General features: G+C 46.8%; 2 protein-coding genes across 2 annotated transcripts in view; both read right to left on the reverse strand.

The window, feature by feature from the left end:
- The window catches only part of T265_13343 (hypothetical protein), a gene marked incomplete at both ends in the record, with an annotated part of 2,940 nt that extends 2,814 nt beyond the window's left edge, over window positions 1-126 (reverse strand). Inside the window, one exon of the mRNA XM_009168454.1 lies at window positions 22-126. Coding sequence (XP_009166718.1) covers window positions 22-126 — 105 coding nt within the window. The remainder of the gene's footprint in view (window positions 1-21) is intronic.
- Window positions 127-3,168: 3,042 nt separating this feature from the next.
- On the reverse strand, window positions 3,169-10,585 carry T265_03838 (hypothetical protein; the record flags this gene model as incomplete). Its single annotated transcript, XM_009168419.1, has 3 exons — window positions 3,169-4,000; window positions 4,036-4,137; window positions 10,329-10,585. The coding sequence occupies 3 exons, from the start codon at window positions 10,583-10,585 to the stop codon at window positions 3,169-3,171; spliced, it is 1,191 nt and encodes a 396-aa protein (XP_009166683.1).
- Between the last annotated feature and the right edge of the window lie 5,194 nt (window positions 10,586-15,779).

Raw genomic sequence — 15,779 nt, forward strand, 5'->3', positions numbered from 1 at the left:
GGATAATGCGCCGGCGGTCACGGTCAACCGTTGGGCGATCGGAGTGTGCGGTTTTTGGGGCCGACCTTTTCTAATCCGTCCTTCCTCGGGGGAAGGCAGCATCGCTGCTTCCATAAACATGGACATGCTGGTCGCCTGGGGGAAACACCTTACTGCCTTCACAATCCTGTCGCAGAGGACAGTACGACTTTACTCCCAGACCGCTCCGTACCACGATTGATCGTAGTGCGGGGTCTCGCTGCTCTTGGTCTGGCTGCTCCCCTTTGGCCTTCCTGGCACGGTTGTAACTTGTGGAACGAAGTTCCAGCCAGTGTAGCCTGCGGGATCATTGCAGCACTCAAGCCCGACCACCACGTCAAGGTGGCAGATTTAGGTCGGGAAGGTAGGGAGTAAATGCTCTGGAAATACTTTCGGAGCACATGAATATGCAACTATCGCATGTCAAGACTTTCCATAGGGAGAGAACATTCTGTAAAAAGCAATCGTTGAAAAAATATGATATCTTGAATAAATTAAGTCATTGTTGAGCCAGCTTCGAACGCATAAGCCTCCCGGACTCGATTAACAACTTTTCGCAAAGGAGCTCATACCCACAAAAAGTATGGCGCAACAGAAACAGATATTTTTTTTAATATCCTTAGCACCTTGAACAGCATAACAGTCGAGTACAGAAACTCTTGTTTTGTAATGCGCAGAAAGGCTGCAAACTGTTTCTTGTTTTATACAAGGAAAACATAGGATTCGGGACATATCACACTATCCTTGAAGCACATCTGGATGGCACTGTTTAGGTCGGCGGGCACAACCCCAGATCCCGGAAAACCACCAAGCCGAACTATTTCCAACCTGTACAACCAACTTGTCTGATGAGCTCCCAAACGACTGGCTACATATATAAGCTGCCGTAAGACGTTTGAATGCGACATTACTGCAACGGTTGAATCACCAACTAATAAAGAAAACACACAGGCTATGCATCATCAGCAGCAAAAAAAACACCGGCACTTCCCTACCGAACAGACAACTTATTTTATAACTATATTGTACGATAGGGGGTGTGGACGTTTCCATGCTAGTTTGCTATAGGCGTGTACAACCCCGTACATCAAGTCAGACAGCTCGGAAAAAACCTCACATTAAGGATAGCGTTGACACTGACTACCGGGCCTATCTTGCACCAGTTTAGCTAAGCCAACAGTGTATCACGAGGGACCAACGCTGAAAGACCGGTAGCAGAAACTGTGCAATTAGCAAACGTGATTCTGACTTTTGAGATCGTGATCTGGCTTCATTCGATACAGTCCTGCCAAAGCCAACATAACAACCGAGGTGTGTAAACTCTCCACAATCTCCAATACTTCTCCTTGAATCGCAAGGAGCACGCATGGAGACGGCACTTTCTGAAACACGGTACATGACGAAAGATGGTATGATTGTGGTCAGTTTCAGAGTCTTGCGCTTCACCATCGTCTTCAAGGATGACGGTATCATCTGCGTACTCTAGATCCACAAGACTCTCACCGACAAAGACTTGAACACCGAGGTTCCCAGCGTTCGCCTCGTTAGCTACCGACCAGAGTAATATTTTACTTATTGAATGCCGATATAATTGTACAAGCAAATCCTATCACGCGGGCTCCAAGTGGCGCTACTGATATAACGCACTTAAACGTATCATTGTGCATCATATCCGAGACCAAATTAAAGACGTCTATCGAGGATACTCGCATATTTATCACAGTTCACCATAGTTGAAGTTTTCGTCAACCCGATGGGATCCACAATGACACGATTCAGTGGATGTACAACGGTCGCAACACCCGCGTCCTAAAAACTATCAGTTTAAATGTATCTCTGCGAATTCTTCGTAACAGTGGCATGGCGAGCAGCACTGTACAGTTCGAGTACAAACGGCAGTTTCGTTCGAACTGACGTGCCTAATGAGTGCGACCATCCGCAAAGTTCCGATGCACCTTCAGTAAAACAACAAACTTGTCAACCATAGCTGAAGCGGTATCAGATAATCATTAAGTAGTATACTCGAGTTTTACTCTCCTTATCGCTCACAAGTAGGGTATATTCTCGGTCATGCCGACCGCACTAGAACGCGAAGGGGGTTCTTCAATTGAGTATAGCGTGGACATACATCCAACAAATCACGCAGTTTCGCAAAATACGGGGAGGGGGTGGGTTGGGATGTCATTGCTCAGCAGCCTCCAAGAACATCCATCAGTTTAGCTAAGTTCAACCTACGCCACTGCAAATGCGTGGGAATAAGACAACTCTACTAACAGGCCTATGCAACTAGAAATCGAAGCTATCCACACTTCCTTTGAGTTTTCGTATAACGCTACATTCAGCAACAATTTCCAAAACGAAATCCCCGAAATCTCTCGACCGAACATAAACCTTATCCTGAACTGCGTGTAATCCAAAAGCTGCTACACGGGTATTCAACAAATTCAACGGTGATGCATTTTATATGACAACCGAAGTAAGTAGACAAAATGCCTGTGTAGTGTTCATATGCCCTGAACCCCTCAACCAAATAAAATCACCCAAGACATGAGAGTTGCCATTCTTATGAGATGTGAGGGCGTCAGACTGTTCCCATCGGTACTGAAGCCAACACCAAAATCTATCTATAGACTCTTTATTTTGTAACTCCTGTGTGGAACAGTGCAGGTCAAAAGTCGTAACCCAAATCGTAACCCGGAATGCGTTTGTGAAACCTATGGTTGGGTGTGAGTTTAAACATGTAAAAATAGCACCCAAAGGGCGTGTACTCTAGCGGATCTAGGGTACTCACGGATGACCGCACCTACAGGTACAACACTTTTCCGCTGCCTAGCTGTCGTACCACACGAAAGAAACGTAGAGGGCTGAGATACTGCCAGGTTGTCCATGCCTGGACAGTGGCAGTCGAGATGACAGAGTTGGGTTCCAACCATGGACTTTCCGGTCAGTAAGTTTGGGCCTTAACCACTGAATTATCTTGAGTTAACAGCTTGAAAGAAAGTAAGACCCTAAAAGGGCGAATCCGATCGTGGAGACGTAATTTAGCCCAGTACCATGGCCCAAACTAAAGGACGAACAATCGAACAATATGATGTTTCAGATGTATATACAACGGGAGGAGTTTGGCTATTCAACATCTGGGAGAAATAATCACTCGACGATGTTCAGAAAACCCATAGTTTCTCTCCACAACAATTGGGCCTTTTGCATATCGTTCATATTCTCCGGCCAAGTAATTGGAACACAATTACTTAACAACAACCCACTGCCAGAAATACCGAAATTCTTATTTCCGTCGCTGTCCTTGCAATGAGCACCAGGGACATTTTGGCTCACAACACAGTGAATAAGACTCTGACATCCCTCAAAAGGGGTTTTCAAAAGGAGTTTGGCAAGTATGCCCCAGAGCCACTGAATTGGAGCAGGATATTTGGCCAGCATGTGTCGACCGAGTCTTGTATTGACCATTCCACCGGTGAATAAACAATACACATCAACCTTTTTACTCGGCCCTGATCCGAAGCGACGATGGAGTTCCCTCGCAAATAAGCAAGACGCCAGTTTAGAATTGCTATATGCTTGCGTCGCATTCCATTGTTTCGCTGGGCTCCAGGGTTCTAGCAGAGCATCAAGATGACCACGAGATGCAAGTGATGAGCTTACAAGAATGATACGAGGATAATACACTGAATCCTCATGAACTCGTCTCAAGTGAGGTATCATCAAATGAGTCAAATAGGCGGTGCCCAAGTAATTGGTAGCCACGTCAACAGTGACTCCACCGAAAGAGCTCACTCGGCCGGGGGAATATGTCATCACACCAGCATTGTTGACGAGAGCATGGACAGGAACGTCCTCAAATATTTGTGCAAAGCGATCAATCGATGGACGTTCCGTGAGATCCAGATATTCCACGCGGATATCGCTGTTACCGGTTGCGGCGGTGATTTCCCGCTTTACCTGGTTTGCCGCAGTCATGTCCCTGGAAAAGTGGCTAGCTAAAACTGAAAAACCTACCTACATCCAAGCGTAATTTTCCAATTCCTTTGTGCTAGCGCCATTGCCGTAGCACGTCCGATGCCCGATGTTGCTCCCGTGATAATAGCATGTTTCCCGGAGCTGGAAATGCAGTTACAGATTATCGTCCTCCGACGAAACAACTGAAACATCAGAATGAAAACTCCACCTGCTGCTACAAATCCCACAAAGATGGCTGAGAGCTGAGTCATTTACTAATGACTCATTGCACGGTAACTGAAACAGAAACAATCTGGACATTAAAAGCTGTCACGGATAACGAACGACTTATTCCGTAGCTAGAATAAAAAAATAAGGTCTGATAAAATAAACGTCAGCGATTTTTAGTGACTTTGAATCTCTGGCCTTCGACAGAAGCTTAGTGGCAGAGTCGCTGTTAGGTGGATGTCCTGAGTTGGATACGGAGCAAGAACCACAAAAAGCGTTTGCCGCAGATATTCATGTGTGGTACCAACTTCCTGGACAGTGTAAATCATCTGGCAACATGGTTCCCACCAATAAAACAACTTTGGGCTCCAAACGACCGCAGTGCCATTCATCGCGACGGCGAGAATCGATCACTGCCTACCGTTCCTCCTGCGCAGACGACAATCATGCACTTTCTCATCGCGGCTTCTGGACTCTAAGTAGAATACGGGGACCTCGCCTGGTCATCCATTGCTGACGACATAACATTGTTCAACACCGGTGCATCGCTGCCGTACAACCATTATTTATTTCAAAGCCTTATTATGAGGAAAAGAATGAAATTGGACGGAAAAGGAACTTGGTGCTAGCCTAGTGTTAGAATGGTCAGGTCCTACACAACAATTCAACCTTTCATAATAATTCACTACGATTTCAGTTTCAGGCGTCATCTCTGACGAAACCAGATGTGACCCATGCTCCAAGTATTACACTATCACCGAATACGCTGGCTGCAAAGCGTTCGACCGTTAGCTTGGAGATAAAGCAACAGTGATCTCGATTGGTGAACGCATTTTGGCTTGCAAAATAACGCAGATTCCAATGAGGTAAATGCAGTGCGTTTGTTTGGAATCATTGTCACTGGCACACCAAAGCGACTAAAGATGCAAGTGAGCTGAGACTGTGCAGCGAAAGGTGATGTGATCCATCATCATGATCTCCGGCCATTTACTGTAGGCATGAACCATGATAAGGGGTGAGTTCGACCAAGTGATTAGAGTGCGAATTTGCTGACCGGAAGGTCCGTGGTTCGAACCCGACCTCTGCCTCCCAACACTCCTTGTCTAGGCTTGGGTGACCTGGCATTATCCCAGCTCTAGTGCCTCCTTCATGTGGCACGGCAGCTAGGCACCGAAAGGGTGCTACAGTTGAACGATATTTTTCAACCACGATAAGATAATGGTTAATTGGCCCTGCAAAATCCATAAGTAAACGCGACCAAGGGGTAGTTGGTGCAGGCCACAAAGATAACTACGTATTTTGCGGCGATTTTGCAGAACACTGACATTTTGAATACGTCCTACCTAACTTCCGCCGAGTCTTTCATGCAGTTGATGCCCTGGTGTCCAAATTGCTTTAGTGCTCACGCTCCCAGTGTGGCTGGCATTATAACACGCCAAAGAAAAAGCAACTATTGACTTCAGGCGGGGAAGATCGTCGATGGACTAAGGACTGAATGTCGCGTCACTGAAGATTATCAGCGTATTCGACAAGTGTAATACTTATTGGAGCACAAGGTCGCATTTGGTTTGGTCACGGACCACAGTTGAAGTGACCGGAATGGCTCGAATGGATGAAGCGAGTACGGTGAAGACTTTCGACTCGACAAAAGCGGAATCGACAACTGTATCCTATGACGGCTTCATTGCAAACCCATCAGTCTTAATAAGGACTCTGCCGGTACAATGGTATCCGCAGGCTGGTGTTTGATTGAAAAACCCTGAACAAGGAGACTGGTAGAGATGTTTTGCCGTTTATAGAGGAACGCCTTTCTTTCGAACCAATGGAGTGTTGACAAGCGGTTTGTGATCAGTGAGTGTGAAATGGCGACTGTAGATCATTCTGTGGAAGTTCTTGACGGCAAACACAATTGCAAGCGCTTCTTCTTCTAGGTGCCTGCAATTGCGTTCAGCCAGTGTCGAAAATCGGGCTGCATGGGCGACGACTTTTTCAGATCCATCATGAAGTAGGTGGGAAGTGACTGCTCCAACTCCATGGTCGGAAGCATCTCACGTTGGAGTGGTATCCATAGATAGGTTGTAATGTGCGAGAAACAGGTCTGACGATAGGAGCGATTTAACTATGTTGAAAGCTGATTGACAATGAGGTGACAAGTACCAGGGAACATTCTTTTTTTGAGACATAACTGAGGGGGGCCACGAACACGGTGCATGTTTGGTAGAAAAGCACTGTAATGGCTCAAAAACCCGAGAATAGGTCAAAGTGAGGGCATGTCCGTCGGTGGTAACATTCTCCGATTGGCATCCATGTTGTCCGGGTCAGGGCGACGGCCGTATCTGAAATGAAACCGAAATATTTTATACATATAAGAATGCACATTTTTCTGCTCGGATATGATATCCGTATTCCTAGATTCTATCAAGTACTGAGGTTAGGCGATGAAGGAATTCTTCCTGATCAGAGGCTGCCACCTAATAAGCATAGCGCACATGATCTGTTGGAATATGGCTGGCGCCGTTTTTACTCCAAAGGGAAGACGATCGAACTGGAAGAGACCATGGTGCGTGTTAATGAGTAGATCCTTGGGGTCATTTGCAACTTTGATTTGTAAACAGACATCAGCTATATCGGGTTTAGCAAAGCAAGTGTCACCAATGAGTTTGGTGGACAGGTATTCTGCAACTAGGAAAGGGTACCGATTTAAATCGAGTGCAACATTTATTCAATCAATTAATTAATTCATTAGTTGGTCAATTCATCATCCATAAACCATTTACCATCGGTACGTTGGTTCCAATTCAATTCAATTCATCAGCTATAGACCGCGTACCGTAGGCACATTGGCTCCAGCTGCCACAGTTTCGATCACCGGAAAACGGACGACTGTGGAACATGCAACCAAGCCTTGGAGAAAGTGGCATGTTCAGTATGTTCGGAAATTGGGCAGCTAGTCAATAACGGGGATAGTTTTGATGCACGAGCGCCACTGACTGCGCGACCGGGCCATTTCTACAAGTATCATTAGCCATTGACGGGTTGAGTCCCGAAGTATCCGTCCAGGGAGGCGGCTGTTGTCGACCCGACTAAGTTTATTGGTCGATGTTTTCATACTTCGTTGCCAGATCATACATTATCCACCTCTCGGTCGCTTCTACTCAGCATAGGGCTGGGCGGAAAGAGTTCCTTGAGGCAGACGGCCTTCTGGCATGCGGAGTACATGTCCCAACCAGCGTAACCTACGAAGCGTGAGTAATTCATCAGTCGCGGGAGAGTTCCTTTCTCCTGAGACGACCTGGCGTAACTCCGCATTGCTAACCGGATATTCCTACGAGGCCTGGCTAATGCTTCGGAGACACAGATGGCCAAACACTAACATCCCTCATATGTTACCTGCGCTCTGACACACCTCTGATCTATGAGGCAGTATGGATCACACCAACGCCATGTGAACTAAGCCCTTGGCAGACAAACAGACGTAAAGTCAGCGCCATGGGTGTCAGAGGGTGGCAAAAGCTGTCCTAGCCTTCTTGATTCGAGAAGTTATCTCAACCTCAGCCAGTCAATCAGAGCTTATACAGCTTCCCAAGCATATATCTATCTACCACGTTGATTGGTTCATTTACGAGCATGAGGTTTGGGTTTGACCCAACGCAGTGTTGTAGCAAAACTTTACTTGATGCCATTCAAAACCAGTAAGTCTTCTGAGGCACTGTTGTTCAAAAACCTGAAGAACCCTTATATCATCTACCTGCAGGGGCTGTTTCTCATCCACGCAATAATACAGTCCTCACTGTTGCCCGGTATGGAGCATGAATGAATTCTGAAGGGGCAAGACGCATACCGGAAATAGTATTTTTGTAGTCAGTTTATTCAACAGAGCTTGTGCTGCACTCTGGTCTTCAAAGATGAGGTGGAAATTGTTGTGACTTGCTGAAAGGCCGTGCAACTGTGTCGACCCTTGTCTCCTGCTCTGCCCACCACGGTGTATCAAAAGGCACGGCAGCTTTAGACGACCCCTTATGGAAACAAAGGAACCTTTTTACGACCGTATTTATAGGGTAATCACAGAATGTTCCACAGGTGTAATATGCACGCTATAGCCGCATCAGGGGACAGTGATTCTCCGAAGGCAGGTGTTCACGACAATTTCTGTGGACGGAAAACAGAAATAAAGCTCATAAACCAAAGCCCCGTAAGCAAGGTTGCACATCACCAATACTTACATATGAATGAATCAAAATGACAGACACCGTACACTACACCGGCTTCCTTTTTGAAGAACACCGTCCCCGGTGTACCATGGCTTACGTGAACCGGCCGGTGCTAGTGGTGTGGTGCGTTAAGCTGGTGAGCGTGTGCAGGGGTTGCTGTATCTGGGGCTGCGTCTACCGTGTGTGAGTGAGCAACGTGCTAGCTCTGAGGCATGCATGCACATATGTAAAGCCAGGATCTTTGTGGTAGGTCTACTCTGTGTGTGGTAACCATCCTGGCAGGGTCGCCAATTATGTAATATGCACGCTATGGCAGCACCAGGGGACAGTGATTCTCCGAAGGCAGGTGTTCACGACAATTTCTGTGGATGGAAAACGGAAATAAAGCTCATGCGCCAAAGCCCAGTAAGCAAGGTTGCGCATCACCAATACTTACATATGAATCAATCAAAATGACAAACACTGTACACTACACAAGGTCGTGCTAGAATCTCCCTGGTGGGGTGAGAAGCGCCGAGCTGAAGATGCTCTACACAGATTGGTTGGCATTCTGACCAATCAGAGCCGAGCTCGTTTGGTCTGTAGCCCGCACACGACAGATCCGTCCAACTGAAGTGCTGTTCGGTTATTAGGAGTTGCCGTCCTCCGGAAAGGCATCGAATGCATAGTCCAGATCGACAAGGTTGTTATTAGTAACAATCTGAATGATGAAGAGTGCGTCCATGTGTCGTTTGGAGGGGATTCAGCGAATGCCTTTGTTATGCATGGTGAAAAGGGACCAGAAAACATCATGAGGCTAGATGCCAAAAAAGATTTAGGCATCTGGGTCTCCTCAAACTTGTCCTTCGCACTACACCATGAGAAATCGGCCCAAAAGGCATTCGCTTTTTTACGGATGATCCGACACGCCTTCTCCCGTATTACTCGCATGGACTTTCAAATACTCTGTGCGGCCTACGTCAGACCGCTCCTGGAGTACGCCAACCAGGTTATCTACTCAGGAAGCAAGAAAGACGTTACCCTCATTGAGCGTGTCCAGCAGGCTGCTACGAGAATGGTTGCCGACCTCAAAGCCGTGGACTGCGAAACGCGTCCAGGGATGCTTGATCTCTTTCCCCTGGAGTACCGTCGCCTCCGAGGGGACCTAATTCTTACTTACGCCCTGTTTGAACAAAGCTTGGCAAACAGGTTTTTTACCGTTGACCCAGCAAACACCCGGCGAGGACATAGTAAGAAAATTTTCAAGCTCAGGGCACACACCTTCACTAGACAAAACTTTATCATTTCGGGTATTAGGTGCGTGGAATGACCTTCATTCGGCGGTTGTTCACGCTCCTTCTAGAACCCAGTTTAAAGCACCATTAGACATTTATTTATGCGAATCCTTGCGCTGGCGAGCATACTGCCCCGCGCGGCGAACATAAAGAGCAGTGCTACACCCTTTTTTCACTTGTGCCTTTCAGGTGAACGACAGCCACTGACCGACAAGAACGAAACCGACCCAGGAAACTTGGGCAAAAGCCTCGATCCTGTGTATCAATCCGTGAATCCGTGAATCCGTGAATCAGTGACGCCGGAAGCCTTGCTACAACAAGCCGAACAAACACTACTGTGGTTTCTACAACCAGAGCCTGTACCCTCTTTGAAAGCGGTCCCTATTATCTCTTCAACCCAGTTATTTGGAGCGGTTTCACCAAGCAGGCTACGTGGGCACTGCTGAACTAAGCCACCGTAATCCTGGAACATAATATTTTGTATGTCACCATGCCTAATAACACGATGACGCTTGAGTAGAAATGTACACCTTGTTAAAGGTTCCTCCATGTTCACGTTTCGCCATCCTGCTGAGGGCCAGGACTTGATGCTGGATGAGGCAGGTGTTAAATTAATTGCTAGTTAGCGTGTCGTGCTCACCGGTCAAGGCACCCTTCTCCGTCGGTATTGTGGCTGACTGGAGGCCTCCAGGGACCGGTCGAATGAACCAAGCGGAACAGCTTGCGGATATTCCCGTCATTTTGGCATCTTTCATTTTTGTGGCTTCTTGGCTCCAGCAAACTTGTCGGTCGGTAGAGACACTCAATTTTGCCTGCGTTGGACGCAACATCAAGTGGCGTTGTGCCTGCAGCTAGGAGGAATCCGTCACCGGGCCTCCAGCAAAGGTATGATCCCATCGCATTTCCAATGTCTGAATACGGTTGGCTAGGTTGCACCGCAAAGTAACGTCTCGGTCATGAGTGGGTCTTTTGATATGTTTTCCTTATGGTAGTTGACATCCGGCAGGTGTTTGAGAGGACAATTCTGAGAATTTTCTTTGATTTCTGGGTCCATTAACCTCTCAAAGGCTAAGCAAGAGGTGCACGTTTTGTGTAGACCTGAAAAGCGTGATGAAACATAGCAGCGCACAATTTCGTGGTCGTACTACACACTGGCATTCCAGGGAAAGCGGCTTGCGGTGCTCGACCCTGGCCACCAGCAACTGACAATGTGATCTATTTGGATTCGGTAAGCAATCTCCGCCACCTCGGAGAACGTTTCTGCGTAGTAACGGTCTATGACTGGCACACATCGGAAGCAGGCGACCTCTGCTTTACTTGCGTCTTGTATCCATTCCAAGACAGCAATCAAAGTGGGCCTCTGGAAGGCTTTCTTAATCTACATTGGCTTTCAAGCGACAAGCGACCGCAACGCTATTTGTACTTCCGTCCCGTGGTAAATAAGCACCCAAATCGTCATAGAAGCTGTCTGGCAGATTTAAAACTACCGTTAGTTGAGGCGTAAGCGGACACAGTAAAGGGGGCACGATGGACCTCTTTCTCAAGATTCTCCCACAGGCGCTCTCAAAATACCGCGCAGATGTGACTGTCAATGGGCATACAATCGGCTAGGGGCGCTTCCGTTGGGTCATTCACTATAATACCCGCGCTGGAACTTTCGGTTTCAGCAGCTTTGTATCACTAAAGGTGCGCGGCCGGAATCTGGAAGGGACTAAGCGGATATGCTGTTCAATCGCAGTAATCGCGTCTTGCATCCTTGTTCCTGACAGACACCGCGCTGTGCTGTATGCGGCAAGACTAGCCGGCTGGTGATACTATGCGAGGGGTTTTGCGGAATAATTACGTTTGTGTGTGAAATCTATGGCTGTACATGAGCTGGGATATTGTCAGGGTGCCCAGAACTGGACGAGAGAAAAATGAGGGTCGTTGATTGAGGCTTTTGCCTCGGAAGGCTGACAACAAAACGGTGGTGTTTCGCAGAAAGTGCAGATGCATTCCCAACTTCACAGAACAAGTCGCTACTCGTGTCCTTACCCCTAAACGTGAGAGCAAGGTAGCGGTGTTGTTCATTCTTGTAGCCAGTGACCAACCTGGTATGAGAGGCTGAGACGGACGGAACCACACAAATAGCCCCATTACGGTAAGGTCCAGCTTATTCTTGACGGGCCTGCAAGTGTGCCCGGGATACAATCCTCCTGATTGCCGTCGGCGCAGCCACGTATAATGGCCGTCTTACGAAAGCGTATCCATAAACCCTTGAATGCGGACACCACGAGAACAATGGAAATTATTCCACGGACCTGATGCCCTACGAAACAAGCGTAACAATGCTGTCGCATTTTGCACTGTAACTGCGCCCCCGCTGTCTTTATCGAAGGGGCATCTTCATTGTCGGAAGCTTCCTCCCTCGAGTCCAATGGAAAACAATATATCCATTTGCGTGCAGTTCAGTTCAGTTTGTTAGCTGCCAAGTGTGCTCGAAGTTGCAAAGCCTCCATGCAGTTCTCGCATCAAGTACGGCGGCAAACAGATAAAACTCGGGAGAACGATCGATGTAACTGAGATCTACAGAGACCTTCAGCATCCCCGTCGCTGGAGTGCGCGTTCTAGTTTTCAACTCACCCTTCGAACATCGGTGCTTCAGGACTGGTTGGGTGAACGTCTTTAGCGGCCTCGTCGTTTGCCCTATCTATAGGGAAACGAAGTGTCAGGATCCGTAACACTTAACGGTATGTTACTGTCTTGAGGTTGCCACATGTAGCTACGTCTGGGTCACAGGCAATGAGCGATCGGTGTTTAGGCGCAACGATTACGCACACGAACTAGCTGTATTCCAGGAATGAATACGCATTGACAACGAATTGACTTTAACTCTTCCAAAAGATCGGACCGCTTGTCGGCCAAGCACTCAGGCGAGTGCTGATTGGTTGTAATATAAAGCAACTCCACCGGCCCTCCGGTATTTCTGGCCAGCTCGGAAGGAAGAGTGGGCGTCTACCGGGAATTCTGTGTCAGAGGCATCTGATGTGAGCCAGGTTTCCGTAATCGGTATTACGGATGGCTTTCTAAAGAAAGGTGACTGTTTACTATCGCAAAGTTTGTTTAAAAGGCTTAGGTGGTTTTTGGACAAGCGGCACAGCGGTGCCACTGCTACCTTCATAGTGGAGAGCAGAGAGGTGTGCTGCCGGAGAGGCTAGCAGATTCAATAGCTGTACACCGGGTGTGCGTCTGAAGCTCCAAAAGGAGAACTGTTTCCCGCCTTGGTGGTTTCGAGAGCTGATTTTGATTTGCAGAGTTTTTTCTCGCCCCGTGAAATTCTGGTTTTCGAGGGCTCAATTCCATTAACCCGGCCATATTGGATTGGTTGTATATAAACGAGACTTCCAGCCAATCGGTGAATGCAATCAGTAGAATGGATTTGTAGCGCCTTGCTCCGGCTACCTAATAAGTTACTTTACCAGGAATGCGTGGCAAAGAAATAAAAGTTATAACGCTAGTTTCGGTATGCAGTAATCAAGAGGTCAGATGGGACAGACTCGCCAATAATTGTTCTCTTTAAAATAGTTCGTCGTTGGCCCAAGTCGGCGAATAAATAATAATCTAATTATGGTGGTCCAGGGGTCATCTTCTGAAAAGTTCCCCACATAAAGTAGATTCCGAAGGTGGTCTGAAATGTTTTGATACCAGAGTTAGCACATGAAACTCGCGAATCACCGCTGCAAGCGCGAACGAAATTGCAAGGGTCGAAGTACTTGACCACGTTCGTATTGCGTGAAATTGTACGAGTGCGCGTTTTTGTAGTTTTTTGTATTCATGCAATTGACGAAGTAAGTCGTGTTGTCATGTAAGCAAATTAAAGTTAAAAAACCACAATAGTTATATCTTTCACCACTGCATTTTATGTCAAACACGTTTATCCGAAAGCGTTCCAACTGAATATTTCATTTTCCTAAATGGAATTGCTACCAACGGATTTTGTACCCAGGTGAACTGTGAGCCTATATTAAACGAAGTGGGTCATTCTCTGTCTTCTTAATCAGAGCTCCAGTGGAACACGTTTGTGGTCACGTCAGCTTTTGGGATGGTTAATCTTGTAGTTATAGAGCAGCAATGGACATGCGGAGCTGTGTTTGAGACTCTGAATACATTCGTATCTAACAACCAGAGACACTTAAGCTCGTTAACGTAGTGCCCTCCAGCCGGACTTTCGTTCTTCCTCAGTTTTGTCCAACCACGCTTCAAACACGAGCATTCCTGTCGTTTCCTTGTGGCTGTGGGTAACATTTACTCCTTTAATCTCATGGTCGCCTGCGCACTTGTTCATCCGAGGAGGGCTCAGTTTCACTAAAATATACTGTCAGGTGTAGCCACTGTGCTTATGGTGACCTTAAACCAAGGAGTGGCTGGCGATACGGAAGCTTAACAACCTGATCTGGCGTCGTCGAAATTTTTCCAAGGATATGGTGCGAGGCATATTCGCTTACCTCGATTGCACCTGGCACTGGGTAACTTGGCAAAACGGGTCCTCAACACTGACAGTTTTGCGCTTCGTGAGTACAGAGAAGAACCTTGCAGAATTCATTTCAAAGCCACGTGTCAAAGTAATTAGCTTTGTCAAACTTGGATTTGCGAACTAACATGACATAACCGGCAGGTGCTTTCATTCAGTACGAGCTTGAAGAACTAGATTGATTCCGCACACAACATAATTCCGTTCAAAAACATGTGCGCTTCTGCTTCTTGATGCACTGTGTAGATCCTCCAATGGAGGCGGCATTTAAAGAACATTGGCTACATTTGCTGTGCGCACTTTTTGACCCAAGTTGTGAGAGGCAAGTGAATATATGAAATGTATGCATCTACAATTGAGCCCGGCCAAGTGGTTATCTGTAGGATATTTTAAACTGTGAAGTCAGCCTTGATTTCAGGTTGAGAGCCTCGGTGAAGATATCCAGGAAAATTTATAAGCAATCAAAAGAGAAACGTTAACATAAACTCCCGTAGGTCTTGTGCATGGTATGATAGAAAAACTCATATTCTCCATCCTTTAGGAAGGATCTGTAGCGGACTAGGACCTAATCAGCGTGTTCGGATAAATTAACAGGCAAACATAACCAGTACGAAATCACAAAATCACAATAGGAAAGGAATGAGTAGTCAAATGGGGACTCACGAATGTGTAGGTCCAATAGTCCACTACATCGATCCAAATGCAGTAACTGGTTGTGAACGGAAATATTCACTTGCCGGAATTTCCCACAGATGGTTCCGCGTGCCTGATATATCCCACGGTGGGAAAATTATTCACGGCTAAAAATGTCACAGGGATTTATTGTGACGTTCAACAGTTGACACAAAAACAGAGATCTGGTCCCACTGGTTCAGCAATCAACAAACAGTTCAACGAAGCGTAAATACACTCGTTCAGCAAGAGGTCGGCAGGTCGCAGCGGAAAATTGTGTATTCGTAACATTAAAACAAACGTCATGATACAATGTGAACGACAGTTGCAAAGCGTGGCTTAATTTCAGGAAGAACGGTAAATGTGACAACGGACTGCAGACACTACAGTACTCCCTCCTAGAGCGTCAGGAATAATGAAAGGGAATGACGCTCGGTTATCTGACAAAGCTCAAGGGGTGTAGTCTGCGAAGCGAACAGGAGTATTGCAGGTTCGACCAACACGTGTTTGCTTTAGGATACGTGACGGGTGATTGTCAATTCTTCGTGCAATTTGTTCGGGGTTCTCTGAAATGACTGTATTGGAGGTTCGAGAACTTGTGGGTAAAGTAACTACAGTAGGGGGATCTATGTGTTATTCGTCATCAGTGAATGAAACTTTGAGTCTGTCGATACTACGCAAGTCCGGTTTTCCGTTCCTCTCAATCACAAAATACTTGTCCTTGCGAGAAATGTCTTTAAACGGACCATCATACGGATGTTGTAACGGTCGTTTGAGGCTGTCAACACGGAAAAATACATGTGTACAAAAAGATAAACCGGGATCCAAATGTGTGCGTCGACCGGATTTCCGAGTGTCAGACGAGCGAAGAGTACGCATATGATCTTGCAGTCGACTGACGTATGTCGA

The sequence above is a fragment of the Opisthorchis viverrini genome (genome assembly GCF_000715545.1).
Source record: "Opisthorchis viverrini unplaced genomic scaffold opera_v5_57, whole genome shotgun sequence".
NCBI classification, from domain to species: Eukaryota; Metazoa; Platyhelminthes; class Trematoda; order Opisthorchiida; family Opisthorchiidae; genus Opisthorchis; species Opisthorchis viverrini.